At 38.1% G+C, this 17,064-nt stretch overlaps 1 protein-coding gene across 1 annotated transcript in view; it reads left to right on the top strand.

Moving 5' to 3' along the window:
* Positions 1 to 17,064, top strand: part of SLC25A48 (solute carrier family 25 member 48) — a 56,382-nt gene that overhangs the window by 16,137 nt on the left and 23,181 nt on the right. The window contains exon 5 of the mRNA XM_020991406.1: positions 16,007 to 16,264. Within this exon, the coding sequence (XP_020847065.1) occupies positions 16,007 to 16,264 (258 nt within the window). The remainder of the gene's footprint in view (positions 1 to 16,006; positions 16,265 to 17,064) is intronic.

Raw genomic sequence — 17,064 nt, 5'->3', positions numbered from 1 at the left:
AAATAAATAGTGATGTTCCTAACAATATTTTCTATATTGACCCACTCACTGTAAGCACTGAAATTCAGCAAGTAGTGAGAGATTGTGCCCCTCCAAAGTCTCCTTTGACTAACAGATAAAATCATGTAAATGAGAACTATAAATAGAATAAAATGTTTATAAAACTGCTTCATAGTAGAGAGCTAAAATGAAACATGAAGGTAGATAGAGACAGTATTGTACAATGGGAAGAACCTTGTACTTGGAGTCAGAAGACCTGGGTTGGAATTCTTATTCTTCTGCTTAGTGTTGTTTGAATATAAACAAGTCCTTTTACCTCTCTTAGCCTCAGTTTCCTCATCTGTAAAATGAAGAGATTGAAGTAAGTGACCTCTTAGGTATCTTCTAACTGTAATACTCTGTGAGTCTATGAATCTCACACTAAATCAAGCAAGCACTGCCAGATGCTGGTGATACAAAGAGAAAGTAAAACAGTCTAAGTAGTTAGAGCAGGGAACTGACTATGTGGTGTGGTTGCTCTTCTACGGATGACTCTGATTGGTTAGTGTACTTCCTAACTAACTAGAGACCTCTTTCTAGAGCTTCCACATTAGAAGATCAAAGCCAGGTCACCGGTCAAAGTGAGATGAACATACACAAAGCACTGGAGAGAAAACTCGGGTGACCAGGATGCTGGATCAAGGGAGGCAGGAGCAAAGTAGGGAAAACTAATCCTTTTTGCAAAGGAAAGGGTGGAGGGTTGAAAGCCTGGTACATATTAATCATATTATATACCATCCCCCTCCATGGTAGCATGGTGCTCAGGATCTTCTAGAGGGCCTTCCACCACTTATGTTCTTTTGAGGCAAAGACAATCTTGGCTTAGTCACTACTAAGGGGAACTCTATATTCCCCTATCTGCTCATCCCTTCCCCCACAAAAGTCACCATAAAGAAAAAGAAGAAAGAAAAAAATAGAAAAGTCAATACAAAGGGAAAAAATGTGGAAGACAAAAATTCTAGGCTTTTTGTCCCTGAGGGATAAATCCCTGAAGGAATGAGGTTCATATCTTAACAAACTGGTCCATATGGTGGGTGATGATGAGTCTTTACACTTCACAGTGGCTCTCCTATTGTAAAGTTTGACCATGAGCTGAGGGGCCAGAGTAGCACCATGAACATCAAGGTTGCAGCACGGGTGACACTTTTGGCATGGTCAACAATTCTTCATTATAGATCAGGGTCATCTGCAGTAATTTAGTTCATAAGCCTCTTGTACACAGCCTGCACTGAGATCTAAATTGATGCTGAGGTTTTCCCAGTACTGTCACCCACTTGGTATTCCTTGGCTCACCCACCAAAATCTCCCCTTCCCTGAAAGCCACATCAGGGAGACAATAGAAAATCTTTGCCCCCTTAGAGATTTCTGTGGAGGGCCTGCCCTCGTCTTTCTTAGAGGCTAAGTAAGGACTCTTTCCCACCCCATCCAGGGACTCAGAATTATTGCCAGGTTGTCTAGGAAGGCACTCATAAATCACTGAAGAGTTAGCAAAAGGAGGTTTGCTTAGGTGTGACGTAGCAAGAATATGCAACAGTTATATATTTACCATAGTTATGTAGCAACAGTTTTGCCTCCTCCATGCTTTAAGAAAGTGAGGCACCATCCAACAATACCCTTTGGTCCCTCCAGCCCATTCTTGGAAGGGATGTCCAAACCATCCCAGAGGAAAGAAAGCCTACCACTTGAGAAAGACCTGAGCTTTCCCCCCACAGTACTTGGAGCCTTTTGATGGGATAAGGACCTTGAGACCAATGCAACTCTGCCTTGGGGAAGTAATGAGAAAGGACCAGAGAGGGTAAACTGGAACTATATCCCAGAATAGTCCATTCTTATCATGTAAGCTTTTTTTTTTTTTTTTGGTGAGGCAATCAGGGTTAAGTAACTTGCCCAGACTCATACAACTAGTGAGTGTTATGTGTCTGAGGCCAGAATTGAACTCAGTTGCTCCGGACTCCAAGGCCAGTGCTCTATCCACTGCACCACCTAGCTGCCCCTTTGAGCCAGTTCTGAAGAGAGTAAGATTCATTCACTTCCCCTCACCTCGCTCCTCTTCCCTTCCACTGTAAAAGCTTTTTCTTGCCTCTTTTATGTGAGTTAATTTACTCCATTCTACCTCTCCCTTTCTTTTTCCCAGTACATTTCTCTCTCACCCCTTAATTTTATTTTTTAGATATCATCCTTTCATATTCAATGCACACCTGTGCCCTCTGTCTACATACACTCCTTCTAATTAACCTAATAAGGAGAAAGGTCTTATGAATTACCAGTACCATATTCCCATGTAGGAATATAAGCAGTTTAACTTTAGTAAGTCCACATGATTTCTCTTTCCTCTTTACCTTTTCATACTTCCCTTGAGTCTTGTATTTGAAAATCAAAGTTTCTATTTAGTTCTGGTCTTTTCTCAAGAATGCTTAAATTTTTCTATCTCATTGAATATCCATTTCCCTCCTCATGGATTATACTCAGTTTTGCTGGGTAGATGATTCTTGGTTATAAATCTAACTCCTTTGCCTTCTGAAATATCGTATTCCAAGCCCCTCCCCCAACACTTTAATGAGAAGCTGATAAATCTTGTGTTATCCTGACTGTGGTTCCATGATACTTGAAGTGTTTCTTTCTGGCTGTTTGAAACATGTTCTCCTTGAACTGGGAACTCTGGAACTTTGGGATCTCATTCAGGAGGTGATCAGGGCAGTTTTCCTTGATAATTTCTTTTTTTTTTAAATTAATTTCTTTTTAGTTTTCAACATTCATTTTTATAAGATTTTTAGTTCTAAATTTGGTCCCCCTCCCTCCTCTCCCCCTTCCCAAGACAGTGTGCAATCTGATATAGGCTCTACACACACACACACACACACACACACACACACACACACACACACATATGTATATATTAAACATATTAAAACAGCTCTGAAATACCACTACTTCTTACCCATCAGATTGGCTAAGTTGACAAAAAAAGGGAAAATGACAAATGCCAGAGGGGCTGTGGGAAAACAGATACTTTAACACTCTGTTGGTGAAGCTGTGTACTGTTCCATATGCTATCGTACAGTGTCTAGCCATGTGATCACTACATCTTTCATAATTGTAGTGCCCTTCCCCTTACTCAGTCAAGTATTATTACAAATGTTAGGGGCAGGCCTTATGCCAGTAACCTGTTAATTCAGGTTCAATTCTGAGATGAAATAAAGCTCTCATATGTCATCAGACAGTTAATGAAAGGAGGTTTACTTAGCCCTAATACGGCAAGGATGTGCCACAAGTATATAAAGATACTTAATTTCTTTAAAGAAGCTAATGGCTTAATCTTCATATGGAAATGCATTTAATCAGTGGGGTGAATGAATTTGCATTGTCTTCAGACATCTACCAAATCAGAGATGCCCCTCTTTCTCCCCCCAACTGGATGTTACTTTTTATGCTCTTATATAACCAAGAAAACTGTGTCATGGAAGGCAGGGGCCAATCAGGTCCTGGGGACCGTTCTGTTATCTTTTAGGGAAAACCATTCTTTGTTGCAGAGGGAAGAAGAAATCTGGTATACAATGGTCCTATCATAAAGTTATCTGATAGAACATTTTATGCCACATTTCTGAATTGCTGTGAAAGTTTTCCATCTGAGTGGAGGAGACTTTTAAGTCACTTTTAAGCCCTGATGCCTCCATGAGGCTACTCCGCCTTCAGTATTTAATTAAAAAAAAGTTTCACTTAAAGAAACCTCAAAAATTCACATGTGGCATCAAAATAAAATGAACAAATATTTTCCCAGTCCTGCAGTTTGCCAGAAAGCCCATGCTTACAGAGTATGAAAAAAGATATTTGCTAAATGTTTGTGGATGGCCACAGCCTTACACACTACAACTTTCTTCCATCAGCAAAGTCACTAAAATTGGAAGGAGAATTATTAGCCACTGAGAACCAGAGGCATTTATCTAAGTGAGTATAAAAAAAGTGCCGCAATAGATGAGAGTCTTTCTCTGGGCCCGATATCTGCTCTACAAGAGAGATTCCTGTTTTTGTTTTAGTTGGTATCTTGCTGCCTACTTTCCCTTATTAAAAAAAAAGTTTTATTGATACATTTTTGTCTTTATATTTCAGTCAATTTTAGAAACTCCCTGACTCTTCCTGATTAAACCCTTCCTTGTGAACAAGAAAAACAATTAAGAAAAAAAAAAGATTGACACAGTGACTGACAATGTTTGACAGTCTGTCCTTGTAATTCCCCCAACTCTTCTGTTAGAAGAGAAATATATTTCATTACCTGTTCTCCAGGACTTTCTTTTTTTTTAATCTTATTTTTATTGATGTCTTTTGTTTTTATATTACCTTCATTTCTGAATATACCCCCCATCCCTTACCCAGTCATCCATCCCTTGAAACAAAGATTTTAAAAAGAAACTGAAAAAAAAGAAACCCACTTCAATGAAACCAAACCAGGCATTAACTAGGTCTGACAATAAAAGCAATGTTCTGCATCTGTAGTCCCTCACTTCTGGGAAGAAGGGTAGGAAGAGTATTTTTTTTAAACTCTTCTCTAAGGACAAGTTTTGGTAATTATAAATTACTCAGTTTTGATTTTTTGTTCTTTCCATTAACATTGTTACAGTCAGTCATTGCAAATATTGTTTTCCTTGTTCTCCTTATTTCACTGTATATTAATTCATATACATCTTTCTTTTTTCTTTGAATTCTCCATATTTATTTTTTCTTATGGCAAAGTAATATTCTATCATGTTCACATGCCACCGTTCGTTTAGTCATTCCTCAATCGATGGGCAGCTATTTTGTTTCCCAACTTCCCCTTTGAAATCTAACCCTGAGTTATTGTGACTCTTTGGTCCGTCTCTGATCTTGGATCTTGGGTGAAGTGGTCTTTAAAGTCCCCTCTAGGACTATGATCCTACTATTGTTCTTTATATCCATACTTATTACCTTTTGTAGCATCCATTTTTATGGTTTGGAGGAGTGGCATTCTTCTTCCTCCCCTTCAAATTTCAGTTGAAAGCTCTCTATGCTGACATAGACTGGAGAGCTTTTGTCAAAAACATTCTTCCTGATCCCCATAGCATGCTCTTCATCTTTATCATTCATCTCAGTTTTGTGCCATTTGATCACTGCCTCTGGAATCAGAAGATCTGTATATAAATACCTTCTCTGACATTGCCTTTGTTACCTTCAGTAAATAACTTGCTATATCACAGCCTTAGTTTTTTCATCTGAAAGATGAGGGAGTTCCGCTGGATAATAAGATAACATAGTTACACAAAAGAGATCCAAATAGTGACTTATCCATAAATACACATGTCACTCTGCACCTCTCATTGCACGTCCTCTGAAATTGTAACAGGCCTTTTCATAGGTCTTTATGTCTTCTTAAATCTTTTTTTTTGGTTTCTTTTAAAATTTTTTTTATTAATTTATTTTTAGTTTTCAACAATTACTTCTGTATGATTTTGAGTTTTAAATTTTTCTTCCCCTCCCTCCCCTCTTTCTCCCCAAGATGGCTCTGCATATACATTCCTATTAAACATATTTTCACATTAGACATGTTGTGAAGAAGAATTAGAGCCAATAGGAGGTACCACAAGAAAGAGGAAACAAAACAAAACAGAAGAAAAAAAAGCAAATAGTATGCTTCCATCTGCATTCAAGCCCCGCAGTTCTTTCTCTGGATGTGGATAGTATTTTCCACCGTGAGACTTTTGGAGATGTCTTATGCATTGCTGAGAAGAGCTAAGTCTATCAAAGTTAGTCATCGTACGACATGGCTATTACTGTGTGCAACATTTTCCTGGTTCTGCTCACTTTATTCAGCATCAGTCCATACAAGTCTTTCCAGGTTTTTCTGAAATCCCCCTGCTCATCATTTCTTATAGCATAATAGTATTCCATTATATTTATACACCACAACTTGTTCAGCCCTTCTGCAATTGATGGGCATCCCCTCAATTTCCAATTCTTTGCCACCACAGAAAGAGCTGCTATAAATGTTTTTGTACATGTGGGCTATTTTCCCAGTTTTATGATCTCTTTGGGATACAACCCTAGAAGTCCTATTGCTAGGTCAAAGGGTATGCACATTTTTATAGCCCTTTGGGTATAGTTACCAATTATTCTCTAAAATGGTTGGATCAGTTCACAACTCAACCAACAATGCATTAGTGTTCCAATTTTCCCACATCTTCTCCAACATTTATCATTTTCCTATTGGCCAATCTCGTAGGTGTGATGTGGTACCTCAGAGTTATTTTGATTTGCATCTCTCTAATCAATAGTGATTTGAAGCATTTTTTCATATGACTATAGATGGCTTTTATTTCTTGATCTGAAAACTGCCTGTTCATATCCTTTGACCATTTATCAATTGGGGAATGACTTGTATTCTTATAAATTTGACTTAGTTCTCTATGTACTTTTAGAAATGAGGCCCTTATCTGAGATACTGATTGTCAAAATTCTTTCCCAGTATTCTTCTTCCTTCCCAATCTTGGTTGCATTGGCTTTGTTTGTGCAAAACTTTTCAATTTAATATAATCAAAATTATCCATTTTGCATTTCATAATGTTCTCTATCTCTGGTTTGGTCATGAATTCTTCTGTTCTCCATAGATCTGAAAGGTGAACAATTCCTTACTCTCCCAGTTTGCTTACAGTGTCAGCCTTTATATCTAAATCATGAACCCATTTTGACTTTATTTTGGTATATGGTGTAATATTTTTGTCTATGCCTAGTTTCTGCCATACTCTTTTCCAGTTTTCCCAGCACTTTTTGTCAAATAATGAGGTCTTATCCCAGAAGCCAGGGTCTTTGGCTTGTCTTCTTTAGTCTTTCCAAGTTGTTTTTCTTTATAACGCTACAAGCATTGCATTAATCTACTGGTTTTACTCATTTTATTCTATATCAGTTAAATGGGAGTCAGCCAAGATGGCAGAACAAGAGGAAATAGTACAGCCCATCTTCCCCTGAACCTTTCCCCAACTACTTCAAAAATGATCTAAGAAGACAACTAGATATAGTGGTGATCAAAAATTAATGGAGAAACTATGATGGCCCATCTCTCCATTTTTGCCAATTTACAGGATATATATTGATTTGCATTTCTTTTATTATCAGTGATTTGGACTGTTCTCTCATATAATTGTTAGTAGCTTGCAATTTTGAGAACTGTTTTAGGTTAATATATGCACATGCATGTAAATGCATATGTATATATATATGTATATTAGTTGTTTATATATCTTGGATACCAAGCTTTTGTTAGAAAAATGTGATACAAAGAATTTTTCTCTTTTGACTACTCTCCTTATTCTAGGTGCATTAATTTCGTTTGTACAGAAGCTTTTCAGTCTCATGTAATCAAAGTTCTTCAATTCATCTTTTGTAGTTGTCTTTATTCTTGTTAAGAATTTATCTCCTACCTACAACTGTGAAACAATTATAATCTGTTTCTTTTCTGATTTTTATAGTATGATCTTTAGTATTAAGAAGGTGTATCCTTTTAGAAATTATTGTGAAATATAACAGAAGGTTTGAGCCTGATTTCTGCCAGACCACTTTCTAATTTTCTCAGCACTCTTTGTCAAATGGGGAGATGGTTTTTTTTCTAAGTAATTTATATTTTCTGGTTTATCAAATATTAGTTTCTTGAATTCCATTTTTTTCCTGATTCTTCATTGTCTAGTATGTTGCATTGATCTACTCTCTTAAAAACAATAACCAAATTATTTCATTGACTATTGCTTCATAGTGTAGTTTGATGTCCTTTCATCCCTATGTCTTTTGATTATTTCCCTTGATATTCCGGATCTTTTGTTTCTCCAAATGAATTTAGCCAATCTCTAAAGTTGCTGATTATGGCCCTGCCTTTCTGTAAAGGTAATCTCTATACTAAGTCCATAATTATTTTTATCTCTTAGGATTTAGGTTTTATTGCATCCCTAAAAAAAATATGTAGGAACTAGAAGAACATTCATCAACAGCAGAGTTGGACTTGGCAATAAGAAGTGCACTGATACCAGAAGAAATTTTCAAAGCTTTTCCTAACCTCAAACTGAATCATCTAAAGATCTCATAAGAAGGCACATTTCAGTAACTAGCTGGGGCCCAGGTCCCTATGACACCTCTGAGTGGCCCTACTCTGTACCCCACCAGAAACTTGGAGTTTACTTACTTCCCCCCACACACACCTCCTACCTCAGCTTTACTAGGTGAGCTTTTGTCTTATTTTGCTCAGACCCAGGCCTCCATGGCACTTTCCACCAGATTTATCTCCAAGTCCCAGACTGGGTATCTTCCCCTCTTCATCTCTGACCACCTTCCAGAAAACCTCCTTCATTACAATTTAAGTTCATTGAAGGCAAGAATTATTTTGCTTGCTTGTATTTCTATCCCCAACACTTAGCATAGTACCTGGGATGTAGTATGTATTTAATAAATGCTCTATTTATCTTCTATCTATCTATCTATCTATCTATCTATCTATCTATCTATCTATCTATCTATCTGTCTGTCTGTCTGTCTGTCTGTCTGTCTGTCTGTCTGTCTGTCTGTCTATCTATCTATCTAGTATCACTGAGACTTGGTGAAATGGTACCCATTACTGTTCAAAAGGAGTAGACTTGGTATCCAGTATGCCTAGTAGTATTGTAATTAAGAAGATACACTCATGTGAGGAAAATCAAGAACCTGAACTCATGACATCTGGAGGAATATCAATGCTTTGAGAAACAAGTGGTATTGCTTTTCCATTCAGATCTCCAAAGGAAGGAGATTCTCATTGTGGAGACTTGGCTAATCTCCATAGGAGAGAAGAGGTGTGTGAGCTGGTAGAAAAAACTGTGGAATAAAAAAAAAATTAGAGAACATTAAAATTAGATGAAGCCTCACAGAAAACTGGGTTCACTGAACCCAGTAGATACACTGTTCTTTACATGACAAACTCTAGTGAGGGGGTAACCCAGTGCTTTCCGAGGCAGTTCATTATATTTTTGCTGTGTTGTTGTTCAGTCATTTTCAGTTTTGTCTGACTCTTCATGACCCCTTTTTGGGGTTTTCTTGGCAAAGATACCAGAGTGGTTCACAACTTCATTCCCCAGCTTGTTTTACAGATAAGGGGTGGAGGCGAACAGAGTTAAATGAGTTGCCAAGGGTCACATAGCTAGTAAGTATCTGAGGCAGGATTTGAACTCAGGCCTGGTACTCTATCCACTGTCCTCCTAGCTGCCCTCATTATGGTTTTTAGATAGTACTCATTGTTAGGAAACTCTTCCAATATCAAGTCTTCATTAGTTCCTCCTCAAATTCCACCCATTGTTTTGTCCTTTGAGGCCAAGAACATTAAGTCTCTTCCATATGACAATCCTTGAAATGACCTGAACACCTGTGATACCTTTCTTCCCCCTCAGATTCCTCAACTAATTCTTCTATAGCATTGTCTCCAGCCTCTTCACCATCCAGGTCTCCCTCTTCTGCATGCTCCCAGTTTGTCAATGTGCTTCCTAAAATGCTGTGCCTGGAACTAACCACATCTTTTAGATTTAGTTTGGTCTACTAAGTGCATAGTGGGACTAATGACTTTTGTTTCTTATTTTTTTTTCCCAAGGCAATTGGGTTTAAGTGACTTGCCCACAGAGCTAATGAGTATCATGTGTGTGTCTGGATTTGAACTCAGGTCTTCCTGACTCCAGGGCCGGTACTGTATCCACTGTGCCACCTAGCTGCCCCTGGACTAACAACTCGCTCTGAACATTATGCCTCTCAATGAAGTTTATATGTGAATACATACACATAAATTTGTACACACCCACACCCACAAAACACACATATATGTGTATACACATAAGTATGCATTTTATATACATTTATATATACATATACATGAATATATGCACATGTATGTGTATATCACATGTTGCCCTGTCACACTATTTGCCTATACCCCTCCCAGAATTTTCCCTTTTACCCCTATCAGCCTAAATATGCTGAGACACAGAGTATGTATTTGGAGAGCTAATCTTATTGAATGCTTGGAAGTTTATCGGTTAGTGTATAAAATTGGTGTGTACTTTGAGTAGGGAGTGACTGAGAGGAGATCCAAGGTTGTTGTAGAGCCTGCAAAGTGAAAGTGTGGAGAAGTAAATTCAGCAAGAGTATGGGAGAGACAGACAGACAGACCAAGAGACAGTTACGCAGACAGACAGATAGAAAGAGAGACTGCATATGACAATCAGTGGTAGGTAATACATTAATCCGGAAAAGACTGTATGCAAGAGTCTGGGTCCTAGTACACACCTTATTCATCAAACCAGGAGGAGTGATGAGAGGCTGAGAATTACATTTGGTCTCATGCCTTTCTTCTTAATAAAGCACTTTCTCAGTTTTTCTGGGTCTATTTAGGGAAAGAAAGTATCCAAAGAGATGCAAGGGGATATAGAACATAGTTTGGGAATGACAACAGCCTCACAACCAATGGCAGTTTGTGATGGAAAGCCCCAGCTGAAGTTCAGCATTAAAACTGGACCATGAAACCCTTTTGTAGCCATCCTAAATTACCTTCCATTATTTTCATGTTCTATACTTCACACACACACACACACACACACACACACACACACACACACACACACAAGCCAGTGAATTTCCTGCATGTCCACATCATTTGATTTAAATAGCTTCACATCTTTCCATTGTCTTTTCAAAATTTTATTCTTGACAGTTTGCCATTATACTTAGACTTATTTTTCATTTATAATTCCATATCATGAGTTATTATCTATTCTTTCTCTGAGTCCTTTTGAACTGTGCTCTTCCAAAATCTAGGGTGTATTTTGTCAGGTGTTTTCCCCTCTTCATAAATCCTAAGATACTCCATTGTGTTCTGTTAGCTCCAAATTTCAACTTTTTCTTCCTCTTTGTTGGTTAGAATCAGGTCTAGAATTGAAATTTCCCTCAGCAGCTCTTCAGTCTTTGAAAGAATGATATGATCACTGAGGCAAGGATGAATTTATTAGTTGAGAGGCAACATGCTATTGTGTACTTGAAGCCACAGAACCTGGGTTAAAACCCTGCTTCTAAAATTTACTTAACTATGTGGCTCTGGGCAAACCACTTAACTCTTCTGAGCTTTAGTTTCTTCATCTGTAATAAAGGGAATATTAAGATCAATTGTACCTGAGAGGTACAATAAATTATTGTAGGATTATTCAGAGGCTCAAATGAGGCAATGAGATATTGTATATTTAAAGTTTTGCAAAAAATTAAGTACTATGGAGCTTAAACTAAACACCATTTGTTGCTTCTGGCACAGAAAATGCTTCAGTGGGCCTCCGGATAGTAAATCAAACCTCCATGCTATTTGTAATCTTTTCCCTCAACTATTCATCTCTTTTCTCTTTCTATCCATACTATACTGTCATGACAATATCAGTGGCTTCTCACTCTGTTGATCTCCATCCAGATGTTTTGTTTTCCCTTTCCCTTTCAGATTCCTGGGGTTTGTCACATGAGTATCTGTCTTTTTTAATTCCAGTATGACATAGCACCCCAGCTATTTAGCGTGCTCCTTTTGAACAGTCCTATTTCAGTTGTAGGTGTCACTTCATCACTACTTGCGTGAGGATCTCTAGTCTATCTTTCTTATTGCCTATGCTATATGTATTTTTATAGAGAAATATGTGCCCATGTATTTTATTGCTGGATGCCTTCTTGGATTTTGAATTTATTTTTTTCTCCCATGTTGTAGATACTTCCATTGCTGCTATCTTAGTTAGTAAAAACACATAAGCAGTTTTCTTTCCCTTCCCTTTTCAATTTAAAACCTTTTGATCAGATTTATAAAATTACAATTATATTTTTGCTTGATCTTGTTAGCAGCAGTCCATCCTTAGTCAAGAGCTCATAATTCCTAAATTTAAACCAGAACCAAATATTGATACAACATTCTCAGAAACTTTCTTGTTCAACATCTGTTCTGTTCCTGAATCTGCCTTCTTCTTAGCTGCTTCCATTGATAGCCATGATAAGAACATGATTTCTGCCCCCAAACACTAAAGTATTTTACTCAAATCGTCATAATCCCCAGCAATGGTACGATCCTTGCTGTGATATTATTTGTCTTCGTTTTTAATCACCAGAAATGGGTAGACGTCATCAGATTAAACAGCCTTGCATGCCTCAAGAAAGACAGATGAATTTTTTATTGTAATTGTCTTGTCAGACGACTACTTCTATACTTCTTGTCAGGGCCATGATATCCTCCTCATTAGAATAAAATGAAACCTCTTTGGGAGAGGTACCATGGCAAAGTGGGAAAGTACACAGTAGCTGGAGTCAGAAGGCCTGTATTCAAATGCTGCTTCTTATGATTGTGACTGAACATAGCAAATCAATTAATTTCCCTTGGGTTCATTTTCCTCATTTGTAAAATTAGGAGATTGGACTAAATGGCCTCTGAGGGCTCTTTGCAATTTTAAAACCACAATCCTGGGCTCCTTGAAGGAACTTAGCACTTAGCACACCGGGTGGCAGCTTCATAATAAATTTTGGTTGGATTGAATTAAATTCTTCTTCTGACTCTTACTCGATGGCCCTTCTCCTGATTGGGCCTTCCTTATTCCTTGGAATAAAGAGAGGTTATTTTTTCCTCAGGGTATGCAGTTCTTTTTTCTAAAGGAAAAGACTCATGCCTGTGACTTCTAAGTATTAGTGGTCTTTCTTCCCTTACCTCTGATGGCTCCCATTCTTCTCTGCATTATACTTTGACATTTACTTCATATGCAGGAAGAGGTCACTGGAGGCATTGTTTAACAGGTATCAGTATTTTGGACAGCAACTATCCCCATGGCAATTAAACTCCAAGTAATGACTGCTTGAGTAACTCTGGGCAATAAAAGCTGATTGTATGCATTATTATCCTTGAGTGGTTGGAAAGAATTTCCTTATGACTCATATAAGGAGAAAGCAAACTGAATTCTTGTTGGACAGTTGTTAGTTTCTGTGGCTAGCAAATGTTTTCCCATCTACTCAAACATAACAACTTGAAGTTTAAGGAAGAGTATTTTGATTCAATCAGTAACCATGGAAATCTATACCATGCTAATAGCTGAGAACCTTGACTTCTGAGTCATATTATAATTATTACTTTGAGATGAACATGACAATAGGTGAGGCTTATCATTTTAAGCAATGAAATCTGCTTCATTTGATAAATTAAGCTCCTATAGAGGAAGTCTGGGGGAGGTGAAGGGAAGCGTTGTTGCACAAATCAGTGCAGCACAATCCTTTCTTTCTCCGGTAACTTCAAAAAGGGGGCTCTGGGTGCATCTGTATTGCCTCGCCATGTCTTTGATGAAATCCAGTGAGGCACTGGGGAAAGACAGGTGAATTGGACTCAATCTGTTGTTCAACTCCTTTCACTACAGGGAGAATGCTGAGTACAAGTGTTTATCATTTACTAGCTCCAAATAACATGAGCAAAAGGTTCAGAATGTGTTTGTTTAGGCACACATATTAGGGCAACGAAAAAAAAAATCACCCTCCTCCTGTAACTTATTTACTGTGACAGGTAAAATACAGTTTGAGCCCATGGCCAGAAGTCTAGTTGAGGCTAAGTCATGTTCCATTTCACCCTTGTAAATATTGTGGGGTTTGAGGGATTCTGAGTTCGGTTGACTATGAAAAGACATGGATCATTAAAATATTTTGTTGACATTATTTGTTTTTATGTATCATTCAAGTTGGACAATATGGCCCTTCTGCCAGCCATTCCTTATAACAAAAAATGAAAAAAGAAAAAAAAACATACCAGTTTAGCAAAGCCAAACAAATACTAGGTACACGATTATATATGATATTCTTCATTCATGGTCCCACCTCTGTAAAGAAGAGAGGGAAATGCTTTCTCATCTCTCCTTTGGGCCAACCTTGATCATTATAATTTTACATCATTTTGTTGTTGTTGTTTCTGTTTGCATTGTTTTAGTCATTGTGTATGCTATTCCGGTTCTGATTACCTCCCTTCTCATCAGTTGATATGAGAATTCACCTTTCTCTATATTCATCCTATCTATAATTTCTTAAATTATTATATTCATGTACCACAATCACTCAGTCATTTCTCAGTCATTGGATATCTTCTTTGTTTTTAATGCATGTTCATAGACCACATAATTTGTTAAACTGTGTACTCTGCTAACATTTATGAAGCTTGGCTTCCCCTAAAACTGAATATTGAGAATGAGATAAGAGATGTCCAGAACAGCCTATGTCAGAGCAAAAGGAGAAAATGATAATGTTTAATGAGAGGCTCTATAACCTACACAAGAACTCATATACCTCCCGTCCAAAGAATGCCTTTTATGGGAAAGTAGAGTCCGTTTGGTGCTATTGGAAGCTAATGTAGAGGAAGAGAAGAAAAAATAAGAGCAAAAGGAGAAGGCCTAAAGAGAACTAGAAGATAAGAGGTGAGGGGCCAGAGAGGGAGGAAGGAAGGAATTATATAGTCTTTCATTAATTCATTCATTCATGCATGGAGAATCTATTGTGCATATGGCCCCAAGCTAGGGAATGGTAAAGAGTGGAGGTACTGCTATTATAGGTTCTTTTGCCATCCTACACAATGACAAAACAATAAGTTAAAAAGATTTTCTTCACTGAATAAAATGACACAGCCTCAGTCCTTCCATTCCACTGACTGAGAATGAATTGCTGAGCGCAGAAGCAAAGGCCAAACCCAGGAGGATGTTTAACTCTCAATGTTTGTTGTACCTGGACCCTACCCTCCTGCCCACTCCGTCATAGGGTGTTGGGATTCAGTGTCCTCTTCAAATTACCTTGTGTTTGTTTAACTGTGCTTGCTTGTCAGGTCTCTCCCTTCGATTTCATTTTTGTTTTTCCATACTCAGTATCTAGGACAAGGCCTTGAACATAGTATGTGCTTAATAAATATTTGTTGTATTGAATTTGGAGGTTGAACTCTAATTGGAAGAGTCAGCATGAGGGCATGTCTACTGAAGACTTTGGTACCTGAGCTTTTCCTTGGAATTTTCCTCTCTGGACAAGACAAAATCATTTAGTGAATCTCTGAAACCATTTCTAGTTTGTTATCAGGCATCAGGGCAATCCTCTGTTACCACCTAAGCCTCAAGTGTTTCCTCTATTCTGCTTCATCCCTCAAAAGTTTTGTTTTATTTTTTTTGGAGGTACAGAGAAAATTTAATTCATTTGAAAATTTTTTCTTAAATAAATTGCCCACAAGCATGCAGAGGGGAACAGAATTTCCTAATGATTTCTTTCAGGACAGTAGACTATTCTGACATTCATTCTTCCCTGCCCTATGTTAAATCTTGCCTTCTGACAAACATAGTTAAACAAAAACATCCGAATATAATGCCTACGTCTTTCAATGTATACAATATTCTGTTTTGTGGGTTTCCATCTTTCTGCTGAATCAGGCATACTTTTTCTTTTTCATTAGCAGTTTCCCCAGACCTTCAATTGTTTTTTTTTTGGTTACTCAGGATTTATCTTCCTTTAGGAACACTTTCATTGACATTCTGTTTGTCCTAGGATATATCTTTAGCAAGATTGTCTTCGAAAGCAGTGTTGATTGAGAAGGATACAATCTGTTTGTTCAAAAATGGTTCTAAGGGTTTGACATTCCCCTAAATGTCAAAAGTCTAACCTCTTTGAAGATTTTCCTGGCCTGTGCTGGTGTGAGGGATGCCAAAGTCGGTGTTTGGCAGCAGCAACAAAAGCTACAGCTGTATTATCCAGTAGTTACAAAGGTACAATAAATAAACAATCACAATTAGGTCTCTAGTGAGGTAATAGCAAAGATTCAGAGAGTAGTATCGAAATCATATGGGCAAATATGAGTAAGTGATACAAAGCAAGCATAGGTGGCTGTGACAAAAAAATGGTCATTTAATTAATTGTAATCTTCTCTCTCCTGTATGTGCAGCAAACCTCCATTCAAAGCCCAGACCAAAGGACCTTTGGAACCGACCAATGTACCAGGGACCTATTCACTGCATGACATCAGTTATCCAGAAGGAGGGCTTAGTGGGACTCTATCGGGGGGCCAATGCCATGCTGCTAAGGGATGTCCCAGGCTATTGCCTCTACTTCATCCCTTATGAGATTATCAGCGAATGGATCACTCCTGATAGCAACACAACCTCCAATCCCTATACAGTGTGGTTGGCAGGGGGCATTGCAGGTATGGATACCCCCCCCTTTCTTTAACTCATCTTAGGGAAGAGATGGAATAATAGGTGAACTGTACACCAAACCTTGGCTTTAATCTTCCTATCCCCTAACAAAGTAGTGGAGAATCACTGGGTTACAGACTTACAGTGGGAAGGGAGTTCAGAGTTATCTAGTCCAATCCTAAGCAGGAATTCTGAAGAGCAATCCCTTTTATAAAATCCCTAAAAAAGTCACCCAGCCTCTGCTTGAAGCCCTCCAATTATGGAAAATTCACTCCCTGCAAAGGCAGCCCATTCCACTTTTGGACACCATTATTTCCAACAATTGCTTCTAGTTCTATCATCTTGGTCCAAGCAGAGCAAGTTGGATGTGTAGAGGTTCCTTAACTTTTGACTGCTGGGATCAGGAAATACTGGCATATATTCCTGGTGGAGAGAATGGGGAGCACACTGTAGGAAAAATCTGGTTGAGCAGCTTGGCAGTCCATGCCCCTCACTCCTATGTTAGACCAAAGAGTTGTAGGGTCAAAGAGAAATGAAATCCAGAAGCTGGGAGGAGATCTTCAGTTTGGGGATAATGGAAAGAGTATTGGATTTAAAGAGCTGGAGTTGATTTGTGTCTCTTCTGCCTACTGTGTGGCATTTGACAAGTCACTTCCTACCTTCTGGTACTAAATTTCCTTATCTGTAAGATAAAGCATTTGAACTAGGTAATCTCTATGTTCTCTTCCAACTATAATATGTTCTCTGTGCCAAAATTGCTTTCATGTTTAAATTCTTAAAACCTAATCCCTTCTCCCTCTCTTCCTCT

The sequence above is a fragment of the Phascolarctos cinereus genome, unplaced genomic scaffold (assembly GCF_003287225.1).
Source record: "Phascolarctos cinereus isolate Bilbo 61053 unplaced genomic scaffold, phaCin_HiC Scaffold_2;HRSCAF=192, whole genome shotgun sequence".
Taxonomy (NCBI): Eukaryota; Metazoa; Chordata; class Mammalia; order Diprotodontia; family Phascolarctidae; genus Phascolarctos; species Phascolarctos cinereus.
The sequence above is the reverse complement of the archived record's forward strand: the minus strand, read 5'-3'. Positions and strand labels throughout refer to the sequence as shown.